The sequence below is a fragment of the Mustelus asterias genome, chromosome 8 (genome assembly GCF_964213995.1).
Source record: "Mustelus asterias chromosome 8, sMusAst1.hap1.1, whole genome shotgun sequence".
NCBI classification, from domain to species: Eukaryota; Metazoa; Chordata; class Chondrichthyes; order Carcharhiniformes; family Triakidae; genus Mustelus; species Mustelus asterias.
In genome coordinates, this window is record NC_135808.1 from 121,424,956 (window position 1) to 121,441,280 (window position 16,325).

The 16,325-nt window shown below is 41.7% G+C and overlaps 1 protein-coding gene across 16 annotated transcripts in view; it reads left to right on the forward strand.

Moving 5' to 3' along the window:
- LOC144497506 (ecotropic viral integration site 5 protein homolog) overlaps nt 1-16,089 on the forward strand; it is a 220,782-nt gene extending 204,693 nt beyond the window's left edge. For all 16 annotated transcript variants that reach the window (XM_078218878.1, XM_078218887.1, XM_078218882.1 and 13 more), the window contains one exon: nt 14,465-16,089. In XM_078218878.1, the coding sequence (XP_078075004.1) occupies nt 14,465-14,803 (339 nt within the window). In that variant the 3' untranslated portion in view covers nt 14,804-16,089. The remainder of the gene's footprint in view (nt 1-14,464) is intronic.
- Nucleotides 16,090-16,325: the final 236 nt, after the last annotated feature.

Sequence of the window (16,325 nt, forward strand, 5' to 3'; positions counted from 1 at the left end):
TCACTGGCTGTCTTGTCTGGAGACAATACACATCTTTTTAGCCTGTCTTGATGCTCTCTCCACTCACTTTGTTTTGTTTCTTAAAGACTTAATTAGTTGTAAGTATTCGCATTCCAACCATTATTCATGTAAATTGAGTTTGTGTCTTTATAAGCTCTGTTTGTGAACAGAATTCCCACTCACCTGAAGAAGGGGCTTGGAGCTCCGAAAGCTTGTGTGGCTTTTGCTACCAAATAAACCTGTTGGACTTTAACCTGGTGTTGTTAAACTTCTTACTTTTTGTAAGGACAGGCAGGAAGAAAAGGGTGGTGGGGTAGCTTTGTTACTATGAGATGGAATAAATACATTAGCAAGAAATGATCTTGGATCGGCAGATGTCGAATCCATATAGATGGGGATAAGAAATAACATGGGGAAGAAAAAACAGGTGGGAGTAGTACATAGACCCCTTAACAGTAGCTAAACTGTAAGATGGACAATAAATAATGAGGGCATGTAAAAAGGCAGTACATTAATCATAGGAAAATCAAATTGGCAGAGGTAATTGGCATAGTGTATTCGGGACAATTTCCTAGAACGATATGTTGCGAATCCAACCAGGGATCAGGCTATTTTGGATCTGGTAATGTGTAATGAGGCAGGTTTAATAAACAATCTCAGAGTAAAAGATCCCATAGAAATCAGTGACCATAACAGGTTGAATTTAGCATTCGGTTTGAAAGTGAGAGACTTGGGTCAGAAGCAACTGTGCTAAACTTAAATAAGGGTAATTGAAAAGGAATGAGGGCAAATTTGGCTGGAGTGGACTGGGAAAGAAGTTTAGTCTAAAAAATGGTTGATCGGCAGTGGTGAAAGTTACGAAAATAGTTCATGATTTGCAACAAAGATGTATCCCAGTGAGGAAGAAGGATTCTATGAAGGGGATATGTCAACCATGATTAATCAAGCAAGTTTAGGATGATATTAAACTAAAAGAAAAAACATACAATCTGGCAAAGATTAGTGGTAAGCTTAAGGGATTGGGAAAGTTTTAAAACCCCAACAAAAGATGACCAAAGAAATAATAGAGGGAGAAGCTTAACAACGAGGGTAAACAAGCAAGTAATATAAAAACGGACAGAAAGAGCTCCTTTAAATTGTTCCAGTGGAGCAGCTAGAGTGGTGTTTTCAGGAGAGGAGAGCTAGTGGGTAAGAGGTGTTTTTAAATTACTCTATTTTCGGAGTGTTTCTTTTTCTCTAAGGAGGGTAAAGCCGGAAGTAGACCCCAGTGACACCTGGGAAGTTTTTTTTTCCCTTTGAAAAGCAGGCCGCTCTATCCAGCGGGCAGCGTTGTGAGCGGGCGGCGGAGTGAGAGGGAGCAGAGTGAAGGCTGAAGGGCTTTGGCTCAACGGGCGAGGCAGGGTAGGTTTAGTTCTTAGTTTTTCCTGTGTTATTTGAAGAAAGGGGGAATTATGAGTGTGAGGCCAGTTGTTGTTCTCGGTGTCGGATGTGGGAGGTCCTGGAGTCTCCTAGCCTCCCTGACGTCCATATCTGCGCCAGGTGCGTCGAGCTGCAGCTCCTAAGGGACCCCGTTAGGGAACTGGAGCTGAGGAGAGGCTGTACTTGATTTGGTATTAGGAAATAAACCTGGTCAGGTGTCAGATCTCTCAGTGGGAGAGCATTTTGGAGATAGTGATCATAATTCTATCTCCTTTACAATAGCATTGGAGAGAGATAGGATCAGACAAGTTAGAAAAGTGTTTAATTTGAGTAAGGGGAATTATGAGGCTATCAGACAGGAAATTGGAGGCTTAAATTGGAAAGAGGTTTTCTCAGGGAAATGTACGGAAGAAATGTGGCAAATTTTCAGGAAATATTTGTCTGGAGTTCTGCATAGCAACGTTCCAATGAGACAGGGAAGTTATGGTAGGTTACAGGAACCGTAGTGTATGAAGGCTGTAATGAATCTAGTCAAGAAGAAAAGAACAGCTTACAAAAGGTTCAGGGAGCTAGGTAATGTTAGAGATCTAGAAGAGTATACGGCTAATAGGCAGGATCTTAAGAAGGAAATTAGGAGAGCCAGAAGGGGGCAGGCAGGATTAAGGAAAACCCCAAGGCATTCTACAAGTAAGTGAAGAGCAAGAGGATAAGACGTGAAAGACTAGGACCTATCAAGTGTGACGGTGGGAAAGTTTGTATGGAACCGGAAGAAATAGCAGAGGTACTTAATGAATACTTTACTTCAGTATTCGCTATGGAAAAGGATCTTGGTGGTTGTAGTGCAGACTTGCAGCGGACTGAAAAGCTTGAGCAGTAGATATTAAGAAAGAGGATGTGTTGGAGCTTTTGAAAAGCATTAAGTTCGATAAGTCGCCGGGACCGGATGAGATGTACCCCAGGCTACTGTGGGAGGCGAGGGAGGAGATTGCTAAGACTCTGGCGATGATCTTTGCATCATCAATGGAGACGGGAGAGGTTCCGGAGGATTGCGGATGTTGTTCCTTTATTCAAGAAAGGGAGTAGAGATAGCCCTGGAAATTATAGACCAGTGAGTCTAACCTCAGTGGTTGGTAAGTTGATGGAGAAGATCCTGAGAGGCAGGATTTATGAACATTTGGAGAGGTATAATATGATTAAGAATAGTCAGCATGGCTTTGTCAAAGGCAGATCATGCCTTACGAGCCTGATTAAATTTTTTGAGGATGTGACTAAACACATTGATGAAGGAAGAGCAGTAGATGTAGTATATATGGACTTCAGCAAGGCATTTGATAAGGTGCCCCATGCAAGGCTTATTGAGAAAGTGAGGGGGCATGGGATCCAAGGGGACATTGCTTTGTGGATCCAGAACTGGCTTGCCCACAGAAGGCAAAGAGTGGTTATAGATGGGTCATATTCTGCATGGAGGTCGGTCACCAGTGGAGTGCCCCAGGGATCTGTTCTGGGACCCTTACTCTTCGTGATTTTTATAAATGACCTGGATGAGGAAGTGGAGGGATGGGTTGGTAAGTTTGCTGATGACACGAAGGTTGGAGGTGTGGATAGTGGGGAGGGATGTCAGAAGTTGCAGCGAGACATTGATGGGATGCAAGACTGGGCGGAGAAGTGGCAGATGGAGAGATGGAGTTCAACCCAAATAAGTGTGAGGTGGTTCATTTTGGCAGGTCAAATAGGATGGCGGAATATAATAATGGTAGGACTCTTGGCAGAGTCGAAGATCAGAAGGATCTTGGGGTCTGAGTTCATAGGACCCTCAAAGCAGCTGTGCAGGTTGAGGCTGTGGTTAAGAAGGCGTATGGTATACTGGCCTTCATCAATCGAGGAATTGAGTTTAGGAGTCATGAGATAATGTTGCAGCTATATAGGACCCTGGTCAGACCCCACTTGGAGTACTGAGCTCAGTTCTGGTCGCCTCATTACAGGAAGGATGTGGAAGCCATAGAAAGGGTACAGAGGAGATTTACAAGGATGTTGCCTGGGTTGGGGAGCATGCCTTCTGAGGATAGGTTGAGTGAACTCTGCCTTTTCTCCTTGGCGAGACGAAGGATGAGGGGTGACCTGATAGAGGTGTATAAGATGTTGAGAGCTATTGATCGAGTGGATAGTCAAGAGGCTTTTTCCCAGGGCTGAAATGGTTCCCACAAGAGGACACAGGTTTAAGGTGCTGGGAGTAGGTACAGAGGAGATGTCAGGGGTAAGTATTTCACTCGGAGGGTGGTGGGTGCGTGGAATGGGCTGCCAGAAACGGTGGTGGAGGCGGATTCGATAGGGTCTTTTAAGAGACTTTTAGATAAGTACATGGAACTTAGTAAGATAGAGGGTTATCGGTAAGCATAGCAATCGCTAAGGAAGGGACATGTTCGGCACAACTTTGTGGGCTGAAGGGCCTGGATTGTGCTGTAGTTTTTCTATGTTTTCTATGTTTCTAAATATATAAAAAGGAAGAGAGTGGCCAAAATGAATATAGGCCCTTTAGAGAATGAATCTGGGAAAATAATGTTAACCAGGAAATGGCAGAGGAGCTAAATAAATACCTTGTGTCAGGTCTTCACCATGGAAGACACTAATAACATTCCAAAAATGCTAAATAATCAAGAGGCAAAAAGGGGGGTGGGGGGATGAAATAAATACAATAACTATCACTAGAGAAACAATGCAAGGGAAACTAATGGGACTAAAGGCCGATAAGGGCCTAATGGGTTGCATCCTAGGATATTAAAGAAAGTAGCTACAGAGATCATAGATACGCTGCTAGTAATCTTCCCAGATTTCCATAAATTCTTAAAGTCCCTGAGGATTGTTATTCAAAATGGGCGGGACACAAAAAACAGGTAACTAGAGGCCAGTTAGCTTGACATCTATCATTGGGAAAAATGTTAAGGGTCCATTATAAAGGATATAATAGCAGAGCCTTTAGAAACGCACAATATACTCGAGCACATTCAGCATGGCTTCATGAAGGGGAAATTATGCCTGACAGATTTATTAAAATTTTTTGAGATGAGAAGATTAAGAGGATAGATAAAGGGAAACCAGCGGATGTATTAAACTTGGATTTCCAAAAAGCGTTCAATAAGGTACCACACAAAAGGCGACTCAATAAGAGCCCATGTTGTTGGGGGTAGTATATTAGCATGGATAGAGGATTGACAAGCTGATAGAAGACAATTTTTTTTAATTCATGTGTGGCACGTGGGCATCGCTCATTGGCCAGTATTTATTGCCCATCCTTTGTTGCCCGAGGGCAGCTGAGAGTCAACCACATCGCTATGGCTCTGGCATCACATAGGCCAGACCAGGTAAAGACGTCAGATTTCCTTCCCTAAAGGACATGAGTGAACCAGATGGGTTTTTCCGACAATCGACAACGGTTTCATGGTCGTCAGTAGATCCTTAATTCTAGATATTTTTTATTGAATTCAAATTCCACCACCTGCCGTGGCGGGATTCGAACCCGGGTCCCCAGAACATTAGCTGAGTTCCTGGATTAATAGTCTAGCAATAATGCCACTCAGCCATCACCATTTTCAGGATGGCAATCTGTAACTAGTGGAGTGCCACAATGATCAGTAATTGGGCCACAATTATTTACGATATATATTAATAACTTGGACAAGGGAAATGAATGTATAAAGCCAAGCTTGCAGCTGACACACAAATTATTGGGAAAGCAAGGGGTGAGGATGGCACAGACTCTACAGATGGATATAGACAGGTTAGGCGAGTGGGCAAACACTTGACAGATGGGATATAATATAGGAAAACATGAAGTTATGCACTTTGGTCGGAAGGATATAGGAGCTGAATAATATTTAAATGGAGAAAGACTGCAGAAAGCTGCAACACAGAGGAATTTGGGGGTCCTCATGCATAAATCACGAAAAGCTAGCATGCAAGTTCAGCAGCTATTCGGGAAGGCAAATGGAATGTTGGCCTTTACTTCAAAAGGGAATGGAGTATAAAAATAAGGAAGTCTTGCTAAAACTATCCAAGTCATTAGTTAGCACATGGAATACTATGAACAGCTTTGGTCCCCTTATCCAAGGAAAGATACGCTGGCATTGGAGGCAGGCCAGAGAAGATTCACTAGGTTGATCCTGGGTATGATGGGATTTTCTTATGAGGAGAGGTTTGAATAGGTTGGGCCTGTACTCGGTGGAGTTGAGAAGAATAAGAGGCAATCTTGCATGTCTTATTGAGACATATAAGATTCTCAGTGAGGTTCGACAGCATTGATGTTGAGAGATTGTTTCCTCTTGTGGGAGAATCTAGGACCCTAGTGGGTATAATCTCAGAATAAGAGGTTGTCCATTTAAAATAGATAAGGAAGTTAGTGAATCGTGGAATACTTTACCGCAGAGAGCTGCAGAGGCCAGGTTGTGAAGTGTGTTCAAGGCTGAGAGAGACAGATTTTTAATCGGTAAGGGAATCAATGAATGTTTGTGGAAGGGGTACCAATTAAGCAGGCTGCTTTGTCCTGGATGGTGTTGAGCTTCTTGAGTGTTGTTGGAGCTGCACTCATCCAGGCAAGTGGAGAATATTCCATCACACTCATGACTTGTGCCTTGTAGATGGTGGACAGGATTTGCGGAGACAGGAACTTAGTTACTCACTGCTAAATCCCCAGCCACTGACTTACATTTTGCACTCTCTTGTTTCCTTCTCTATGAACGGTATGTTTTGTCTGTTTCGCGCGCAAGAAACAATACTTTTCACTGTATGTTAATACATGTGACAATAATAAATCAAATCAAAAAAAATCCTTTTGTATCCCCAATATTTATATGACAGGTCCAGTTAAGTTTCTCCCCACCCCCACCTTTAAGATTGTTGGTGGTAGGGATTTAGTGATGGTAATACTGCTGAACATCTAGGGGAGGCAGTTAGATTCTCCTTTCTTGGAGGTGGCCATTGCCTGGCATTATGTAATGTGAATGTTTCTTGCCACTTATCAGCCTAAGCCTCAATGTTGTCCAGGTTTTGTTGCACGTGAATTTGGATTGCTTCCTTATCTGAGAAATGGTGAATGGTACTGAACATTGTGCAATCAGCAATGAACATCTTCCCTTTTGACCTTATGATGGAGGGAAAGTCAGTGATGAAGCAGCTGACATTGATTGGGCCTGGGTCCCCTCACTCTAAGGAACCCCTGAAACAATGTCCTGGGGCTCAGCTGATTGGCATCCACCATCATATCTATCCTCCTTTTGTTCTCGGTGTGATTCTAACCAGTGAAACAATTCCACCACATTCCCCACCCCCCACTTCCCCGATTCCCATTGACTTCAGTCTTGCTGGGGCTGCTTGATTCAGTCAAATGCTGCCTTAATGTCAAGGGCAGTCACACACTCACCGCCTGACATTTGGCCCCTTTTTTCCCTCAAAGTTTGGGCCAAGGTTCTAATGAAGTGTGGAGCTGAGTGGCCCTGGCAGAACCCAAACTGAGCATTGGTGAACAAATTATTGATGCATAGGTGTCGCTGGATAGCACTGTCAAGAACACCTTCCATCATGTTGTGCATGATTGAGAGTCGACTAATGTGGGGGTAATCGCCCAGACTCGAATTGCTGTTCTGTTTGTGGGAAGGATGTATCTGGCCAAGTTTCCACATTGTTGTGTGGTTGACCGTGCTGTAGATTGGTACTAATGTCTTTGGAGAGAGATGGAAATTTATAGCAAATATCTCATTATTTAAAAATTGCATTGTGAGGACAAGGTTTAACCTATTATTAGGGTGTGTGCCTATGTGTATATTTTATATATTGATATATACGTGCGTGTATCTTTTGTTTTTACTCATTTGTGGGATATGGGCGTCGCTGGCTGGCCAGCATTTATTGCCCATCCCTAGTTGCCCGAGGGCATTTGAGAGTCAACCACATTGCTGTGGCTCTGGAGTCACATGAAGTCCAGACTGGGTAAGGACGGCAGGTTTCCTTCCCTAAAGGACATTAGTGAACCAGATGGGTTTTTCCGACAATCGGCAGTGGTTTCAGGGTCATTAGTGGATTCTTTATTCCAGATTTTTTTTTTATTGAATTCAAATTCCACCACCTGCCATGGCGGGATTCAAACCTGGATCCGCAGAGCATTAGCTGAGTTTCTGGACTAATAGTTTAACGATAATACCACTAGGCCATCGCTTCCCCTACATATATATTATATATGTATATAGTATAGGCTTTTGTATGAGCTAGTCTGGCTGTATGTTTATAATGTGAAAGGAGCAAAGGAGTTCCTAATTTCCATAGGTCTAAATAGGGATGAGGACAGATTATCTTTTGAAGTGATAAGGAAGATACGTTAAGCCGAACATTACTGCCGACTGAGGGGTGAGAACTTTAACAAGCTTAATGTAAGGTGAAAAGCTCCTAGAATCTGAAGAAATGATTTCCCACAGGACTGCATTCTCATCCACTGTTTTAGGGAGAACAGAGATGTTTGGTGCCTCTGAGTGACGGCAACCATAATATGATTACATTCGGCAAGGTTTGGGATAAACCAGTACAAAATACTAGTGCTTAACTTGCCTGAAGTTAGCCCTTTTATCGTTGCATGAGGGTGTGGTGAACCATAGATGGTTACCACTATGAGTGCTGAGCCATGGATGGTCAGCACTATGGGTACTGAACCGTAGATGGTTATCACTATGGGTACTTGTACATATGTTACTGTTGTCACTGTTGGGGTTAGGGTTGGGCTGTTCTACCTGTTGATATTGTTCTGTGGTACACTCCAGTTGGCTCCGCCTACCTGTAGGAGTATAAAGGTCACTGCACTGCCTGGTGACCCTTTAGTCTGGGATTGTATTGTTATATAGTATGCTCCATTCTTGTTACTAATAAAAGCCTTTATTTCCTGGGTATGATCCAGCCTCCCGAGTGATTTAATCGTGCATCAGAGGGAAAAATGGACTGAAAGATATTGGTTAATCCTCAGCTTCAGTTAAGAACACTTATGGAGGATAAATACATCCCAAAGACAAACAAGTACAGGTTTAGAGAAATGTTAAACAGGTCAGCAACAACTTGCACTTTTATGATACATTTAACATAATAGTGTCCCGAGGTGCTTAATTGACTATCAACAACAACACTGACCAAAAGTCTGATAAGAGTTAGGTTTTGAGGAGCATCTTAGAAAGAATGCCCATGCCCATATGCCCCCTGAACATTCACCCAACACCCTTTGCATACTCACCTTCACTGGCCCCTGGTTCGAGAACACCTCCATTTTAAAATCTTCATCCTTGTTTTCAAATCCCTCCATGGCCTCCACTGTCCTACCTCTGTCGCCCCTTAAGCCCCACAAGCCTTTGAGATCTCTGTGCTCATCCAGTTTTCTTGCACACCCCTGATTTTAGTCACTCCCTCATTGGTGGCTCTGCTTTTAGCTTTGTTGGCCCTGAGTTCTGATGTCAGTGAACTCTCATGGGCTATTAAGACAATGCAAGGTGAAATAAATAATAAAGCCTGTAGGGAGAAAGGTGAGGGAACCTATTACAAAGAATACAAGAACCTGCAACAATTAATTAACGAATGAAGGACAATGCAGAAAGGGAACTAAAATGAAGATGGCTGTGGAAGCCAATGAAAGAATACATCATAGTCCAATGTTATCAAGCAAGAGGGTTATCAAACAAAAACAGAGGGCCATTAAGGATGCACATGTAGCTGAAAGATCAATAAAAAAAAGTTTTAATTTATTGAATTAAAACACATTGCTGGAAATACAGGACCTGTGGGGAGAGAAACAGAGTTAAAAGCAAAATACTGCAGGTGCTGGAATCTGAAACAAAAACACAAAAATGCTGGAAAATCTCAGCAAGTCTGAAAGCATCTGTGGAGAAAGAATAGAGCCAACATTTCAGGTCTGGATGACCTGTCGCCAGCTGTGACAAAGGGTCATCCAGACTTAAAATGTTGGCTCTATTCTCTCTCCACAAATGCTGTCGGACCTGCTGAGATTTTCCAGAGAAACAGTTAATGTTTCGAATCGAATATGACTCCTGTTCAGAACTTACTAAACAATTTCTTCCTGAAAGCACTTCCGGGAAGTAAGCCAGGCTCTATGACTAAACTCTTAATCTGATGTTACTTACATCAATGTCATAGACAGGCTTAAAGAGTTCAAAAAAAAGGGACAAAAGCTGACATCTATGAAGAAGCGACAATCACCATGTGGAAATCATTAAAGATGCCAGTGGGCATCTTAAGACAAGTCAGTGTGTTACCCATTTTCAAGAAAGGGAACATAAACCTAGTCAACTTTAGTCTTAAATCAATAACTGGAAAAATAATGGAGGGGATCATATGAAAATAACTTAGCAAGTGACAGCAACCAGAAGGGGTTGAGTCTGTTAAATATTTGTGAGCAAGTGACATCACAAGTTCACACTGGAAAGTCTTATCACACAGTGTACCTAGGTTTCTATAATCAATTTAAGTTTCACCTAAAAGGCTTAAGCCCACAAGCTTAAGTTAGTGGATATCCAGGTAAAAGTTGATGGTTGACTAGGAATTAGCTGAAATAGGAAAAAACTGCAAGTGCTCTTTTGGGAAATTATATCCGACTGGAAGACATACTGAGTGGAGTGTCTTGAGAATCATGGCTGATCGACCTAAAGGATCTGCATTCAAAATATTTGGTCAAAGTGATAGATGAATCAAAGTTGGCAAAGGAATCATAGAGCATACACAGAGTAAGGAATTAAAGAACGATCCAGGCGATATTTGACAACAGATTGAACCATGTTAGATGAAATTATAAACAAAAATACTCAATTTTATTCATCCCGACCTGGGCCAATGAGTGCTGGTGGAACCGTGACCAGAGCACCCTCCTGGATTCTGCTTGTAACCATCTTCCAACATCCCAATATGGGATGAAGTGATGGCAAGATAACTGTTCCCCTGGACCAAAGCCCATGCCTACTGGATCAACGACCAAGGCAAAGAACCCACGCAATTCACAAGAGTACAGATCTCATTTTTGGGAGCAAGATGTTTCATTTTCCTGCGATACAATCTGAATGCCCCTTAAAACAAACTTGATTTAATTACGCGCAACTATCTGATGGGTTATGTACCTTGTGGCTGTGCATAAAACTGGAGAAGCTCCAGGGGGATCCCTTCCTTCATGATCATTTAATGTAACTGTTTGGATGCACTTGGGGGAGGGGGGGGGGGGATAGACTTAATGGGCTAGACTTGATGGGCGGAATGGCCTCCTGTATAACTCGATGACATCAGTAAAGTAGTGTTTCCCCACCTCAGTTTAAAATAGTTGCAGCCAGCAGAAGTCAAAGTTTCTGCTGTGAGGAATCGACTGGACTGTCAGCAATTTTTACATTTCATTTTGAACAGAAGTCTTGGCTCTTTGTTCATGTTGAGCATCAATTCTGCACATATATGCTCCATTCTCCTGATCCAGCGATTGATGTCAGAACTAGGTTTATAGAATCACAGAATCCTACAGCGCAGAAGGAGGTCATTCAGCCCTTCGAGTCTGCACCGACAACAATCCCACCTAGGCCCTATCTCCACAACCCCATGCATTTACCCTAGCTAGTCCTCCTGACACTAAGGGCTAATTTAGCATAGCTAATCCACCCAACTCACACATCTTTGGACTGTGGGAGGAAACCGGAGGACCCGGAGGAAACCCACGCAGACATGGGGAGAACGTGCAGACTCCTCACAGACAGTGACCCAAGACAGGAATCGAACCCGGGTCCCTGGCGCTGTGAGGCAGCAGTGCTAACCACTGTGCCGTCCATATAAGTGCAAGTCAGCCTATGTGAATGATTAGTTTGATACTAGAAACTAAAATAATGAGGCACTTCCTATATGTTTAAAATGATGATGTTTTTTCTCGAGTATTCCTCAGTGCACTCAATGTAGTGGATAGTGCTGTACTATGGCAGGTGGGGGGAATAACTAAACAGGTTCTGGCAGGTGCAAATTAGGAACACCTATTTCGACAATAATATCCCATTGTCTGCACAAGAAATGATTTTGTGTTTGGATGCTGTGCAGCTCCTGTACTTGCACAGATGTATTTTCCTCTGCAAACGGCACTGAGCAATGTTTCATTAGCCAGTGGGAGCAATTTGACCATAGTAACTCTGTGTTCTTTTTTGAAAGTGTCTTTCTTTGGACTTTGCATAAGAGCAGCACCAGATTCAGCTATGATTGTCTGAATGAATTAATATCATGGCAGCACTCTGTTTATGCCCATGTGGGCAATTGTCATTGAGATGAGTTCACTGCTGACATAATAGGATATTCCAGCATGCATTACCATTTTCTGAAAAGGAGAGCTAAAGGGAGAAAAATGGAGCAACCAGAAAATAGCAGTCCAAATTATTTTTGTAGTATAGGTTTAATATTGTTTATGATGGGATGTTGGCCTATATCGCAAGGGGGATAGAATATAAAAGCAGAGATGTTTTGCTGCATCTGTACAGGGCATTGGTGAGGCCGCAGCTGGAATACTGTGTGCAGTATTGGTCCCCTTATTTGCGGAAGGATATATTGGCCTTGGAGGGAGTGCAGAGAAGGTTCACCAGGTTGATACCAGAGATGAGGGGTGTTGACAATGAGGAGAGACTGAGCAGATTGGGTTTGTATTCGTTGGAATTTAGAAGGCTGAGGGGGGATCTTATAGAGACCTATAAGATAATGAAGGGGCTGGATAGGGTAGAGATGGAGAGATTCTTTCCACTTAGAAAGGAAACCAGAACTAGAGGGCACAGCCTCAAAATAAAGGGGGGGTCAGTTTAGATCAGAGTTGAGGAGGAACTTCTTCTCTCAGAGGGTGGTGAATCTCTGGAATTCTCTGCCCACTGAAGTGGTGGAGGCTACCTCGTTGAATATGTTTAAATCACGGATAGATGGATTCCTGATCGGTAAGGGAATTAGGGATTATGGGGATCAGGCGGGTAAGTGGAACTGATCCACTTCAGATCAGCCATGATCTTATTGAATGGCGGGGCAGGCTCGAGGGGCTAGATGGCCTACTCCTGCTCCTATTTCTTATGTTCTTGTGTTCTTATGATGCTATATCGGAGTGGCAGGATGTAAAGGGTCTGTGATGGCTATGACTTTACCCTGTGTATGACTCAGCCATATAGGAAGGTCCAGGGCTTGGTCATTGATCTGTTCTGAAAAAAAATGGCCTCAATGCCTCTAGGCTAGGGAGAGGAAATTTGGACAGAGATCTCGCTCTCTCATTCCATTATCTGTGGACTGATGCTGCTACACGCTCCTGTTCACTATCCAATGAACTCTTCCTGGATGTGCATGTGTAGAGCTAGGACTGCTCACTTATGGTGTAATCCTAAAGCCAAATGGTCAGCCAATGGAAAGATATGAATCAAAGCCAATTGATCAAGCTACAAAAGCATCACCCGCCCCAGCCTGCCAATGCCCATTAAATCATTCCCCAGCAAAACTTCAACACCTTCAGGCAGAGAGGGGAGAAACGTGAAGAAAAGCTGGAACGTAGCTGTACATCCACCCACCTTGTTATATTAGTATTTGCTCTTAACAAGAGCTTCAAATTCACCCATATTAAATCTTTAATTCTGTGGTGTGGATAGTGTTACCTCTTCTAAATTACTGTCTTTTTACTCCTTCCTTCCACCACATGCATAACGGACTGGGGCAGTCTCCTTCAGGTAAGTAATTGACTGTGAATGTCCCCAGTCCATTCTAACTGGTGCAATTCATACCCCTTTTATTTGAATGAGTGAGACTTCCACTTACAACAGTGTAGTCATTCTCATCACACCTATTTTCATTTCTTTATGCAGATTCAAAATGGTTGTATTGCACACTCATAACTTTATGGCATAAACTTTTTAAATAACTGGGTAGATAAGTAACCTAATATTGTAACATCTAAAATTTATATAAACTAAAATAAAAACTAACATCACTTCCATGTTTTTTATTTCTTTAGCTATGTGGGAGAGTTATGAACTTCCTTGCATTCCTTGTGCTAATGACTTAGACTAATAGCTATGCAGTACGTGTATTTTTTAATAAATCCCAGTCAGTCATGGCTGGAGATTGGGATTGCCTGCTCTTCCTTCCCCTTCTAATATTTTTCCTGTAGAATTAAGATACGCGTGTCTAGTAAAGATTAAATCACTTTTCACAACGTTAGGTGTTTTAATTTTGTGTGAATTTATTCTGAAATCTCCTCCTGTACATTTTTATGCTTCTCTCTAACCGGTCATCTTTCATTGTTCCAATTGGGCGATTCAACATTCTTTTATTTGCAAGACTTGAGCTGTTAATTGTGAACAAGTAGTTATCTCAGAACGATATAGAATCTAGTTGAGAAAAAAACTCTCGAAATCCAGGCTGGTGAGTTGGGAGGGAAATTAATCATTTGTACCAGTTTAGTGGTCATGTAAAAAGAGATAAGACAGGTTAATGATTAAGAGATTGACCCTTCATCAAATCAGTTCCCCTTAAATGGCTGCTCCTGAGATGAAATCAATATATTTGTATAACATTTTCAATGGGATTTACCTGACAGCGATTTTGTCAGCTCTGTTAATGTGGGCAATCCTGTACTTTTTCTTTCATTTAAATAGTCTGATTCACTCTTAACGTAAAAGCAGAGTATTGTGTATGTATGTTGTGGACACATACAGTCATTGCCAAAGGGAAGGGAGCTGGGTGTTGAGGGTCTGCTCTGCTCAATGTGGTCAGTTAGTTGAATGAAAGATGCGGGTTATTTAACTGAAACAGTTGCAGAATTTGATCATTGGCTGCATTAATTACTTGGTCAGTATCCAGAACGTTGGATGTTGGTGTGTACAGGAAAACTTACCTGAGGAAATTAACTACACGCAGAAACATTTTTAAATAGAATAGATTGTACATCTGTTCCAGATGTTTAAAAACATATATTATAAATGGTCAATATTCAAGATTGTGGCAAGATTATAATCATCTTTTCTTTCAACAGGTTATGTGCCTAAAAGGACAGAGGGGCTTCTCAGGCCCACGCACTTTTGATAGGATCCACATTGTGAACCATATAGCAGACGATGATTCATTCCATTCCTCTGATGAAGATCTAATTACAGATTCCATGAGGGTTCGTGATCTCCGGGGCCTTCCTCACCATTTCCACCACCTCAGCAGAAATGCGCAAATGGAAACTAATGATAAGGACAGTGAGGACAGTACAGACAGTGATAATGAGGATGGAACAATGCATCCTGATCACTATAAGCAGATTAGTAACCAGAATGTCTGCACAGTGAATCAGAAAAAGGCAGAATCTTTCTCCACCACCGTGTGACCATCACTGTGAACAACATGAGGCTTTCTGGTTCATATCAAAGACCAGGTGGGCTCCGATCATTCAGACTTGAATGCAGCTTTCAGTCTGGCCTGCTGAATAAAATAAAGGGACTGAAGTGAGGAATTACATGGATGTCTGCCATTGAAATGGTGGAGTTGATGTACTGAATTTCGTAATGGATTTTTTTTGTTGGGGAAGGGGGGGGGGGTCATTTTACCTGTTCTTTTGTCTGCCTTAACCTTTGCCAAACCTTTTCAATATAATTGTTGTTGCCACATGCTTGTCTGAGAGAGGGCATGTGAAATGGACAGGAGATAAGATGTTGACAGTATTATATACAGTATCTCCTTTTTTAAAAAAAAACTTGAAATGCACACTTTCTAATTTATTTAGACCGGGAGATTTTGTTTTTCCTTTTGCTTGATACTTCAGTCAATGGCATAGTGAGCCCTTGGGACATTGGTTGCTTATGAAAAAGATGCATCATCTTGTGCAATATTAATTGTATTTTATGCTAATGAGAACAAATTTTACTTGTTTATGACATAAATATACCATGATGGTCATAACAGAGGATTAATTAAATGAGTTAGTGCCTTCAAGGCACATTTTGGTCAGTAATTTGTCAGTTTACGGTCTTAATTGGGCAACACATACATTACAAAGATACATACTTTTTTTTTAAAAAGCAGCTCACGGTTGCTTAGGATCCCAGCACACAACTATCTTCAAGAAAAATACTTCGATAAGATTTAAGGAATCAAATACTAAGATTGCTGTTTATAGACCTTACATAATTTTGCCCTTTTATTTTATTTGTGTTTTCGTTTGATAACAGTGTAGTGATGTACCTGTGGTATGTGTTACAGCAATATCTCAATTTTGTGTTACTTTGTTATGACAGAAATGTAGTCAAGCTTTAATACAAATACCTTTTAACGTTAACTGGGAATGCATTGTGTCGCATTCCTATCATTGTATCAACCGGCCACTTAAAAAAAAAAATGGGGATTTCAACATAATCGACGTGCTGGTTACCCTGGTTATACCATTCAAGAAAATACAAAAACACTATCAAGAAACTCTGTTATGCAGAGGTAAGGAAACCTCCTGAGAAAATATCCTTGGTAAATGTAAGTTAGCTCTGCTTGGCAGTTGTTAACAACTAGCTTTTTCACTTCACTAATGAGAATGCTTGTATAAACACTATCAGTGTTTCTCTTTTAACTTTAAATTATAACATGATCACAATAAATAAACTTTTCATGATTTTAAAGGGAAAATATTGTTTCTCATCACTCAATGTGGGTTTCTCACTGCTGTGAAGTGACAGGGAATCTTGAAACCCAAGAGGAAATGAGATTGTCACACACGATTCCGGATTGCAAATTGTTTTTGCTGCAATATTTTACTACAAAACGGTCCTTATACGGACACAGATTAATTTCAAGATTACTGCAGATAAGTGTCTGCAATTAATTAATGTCTTTTACGCATGCCGACCTGATCTTTCTGACTA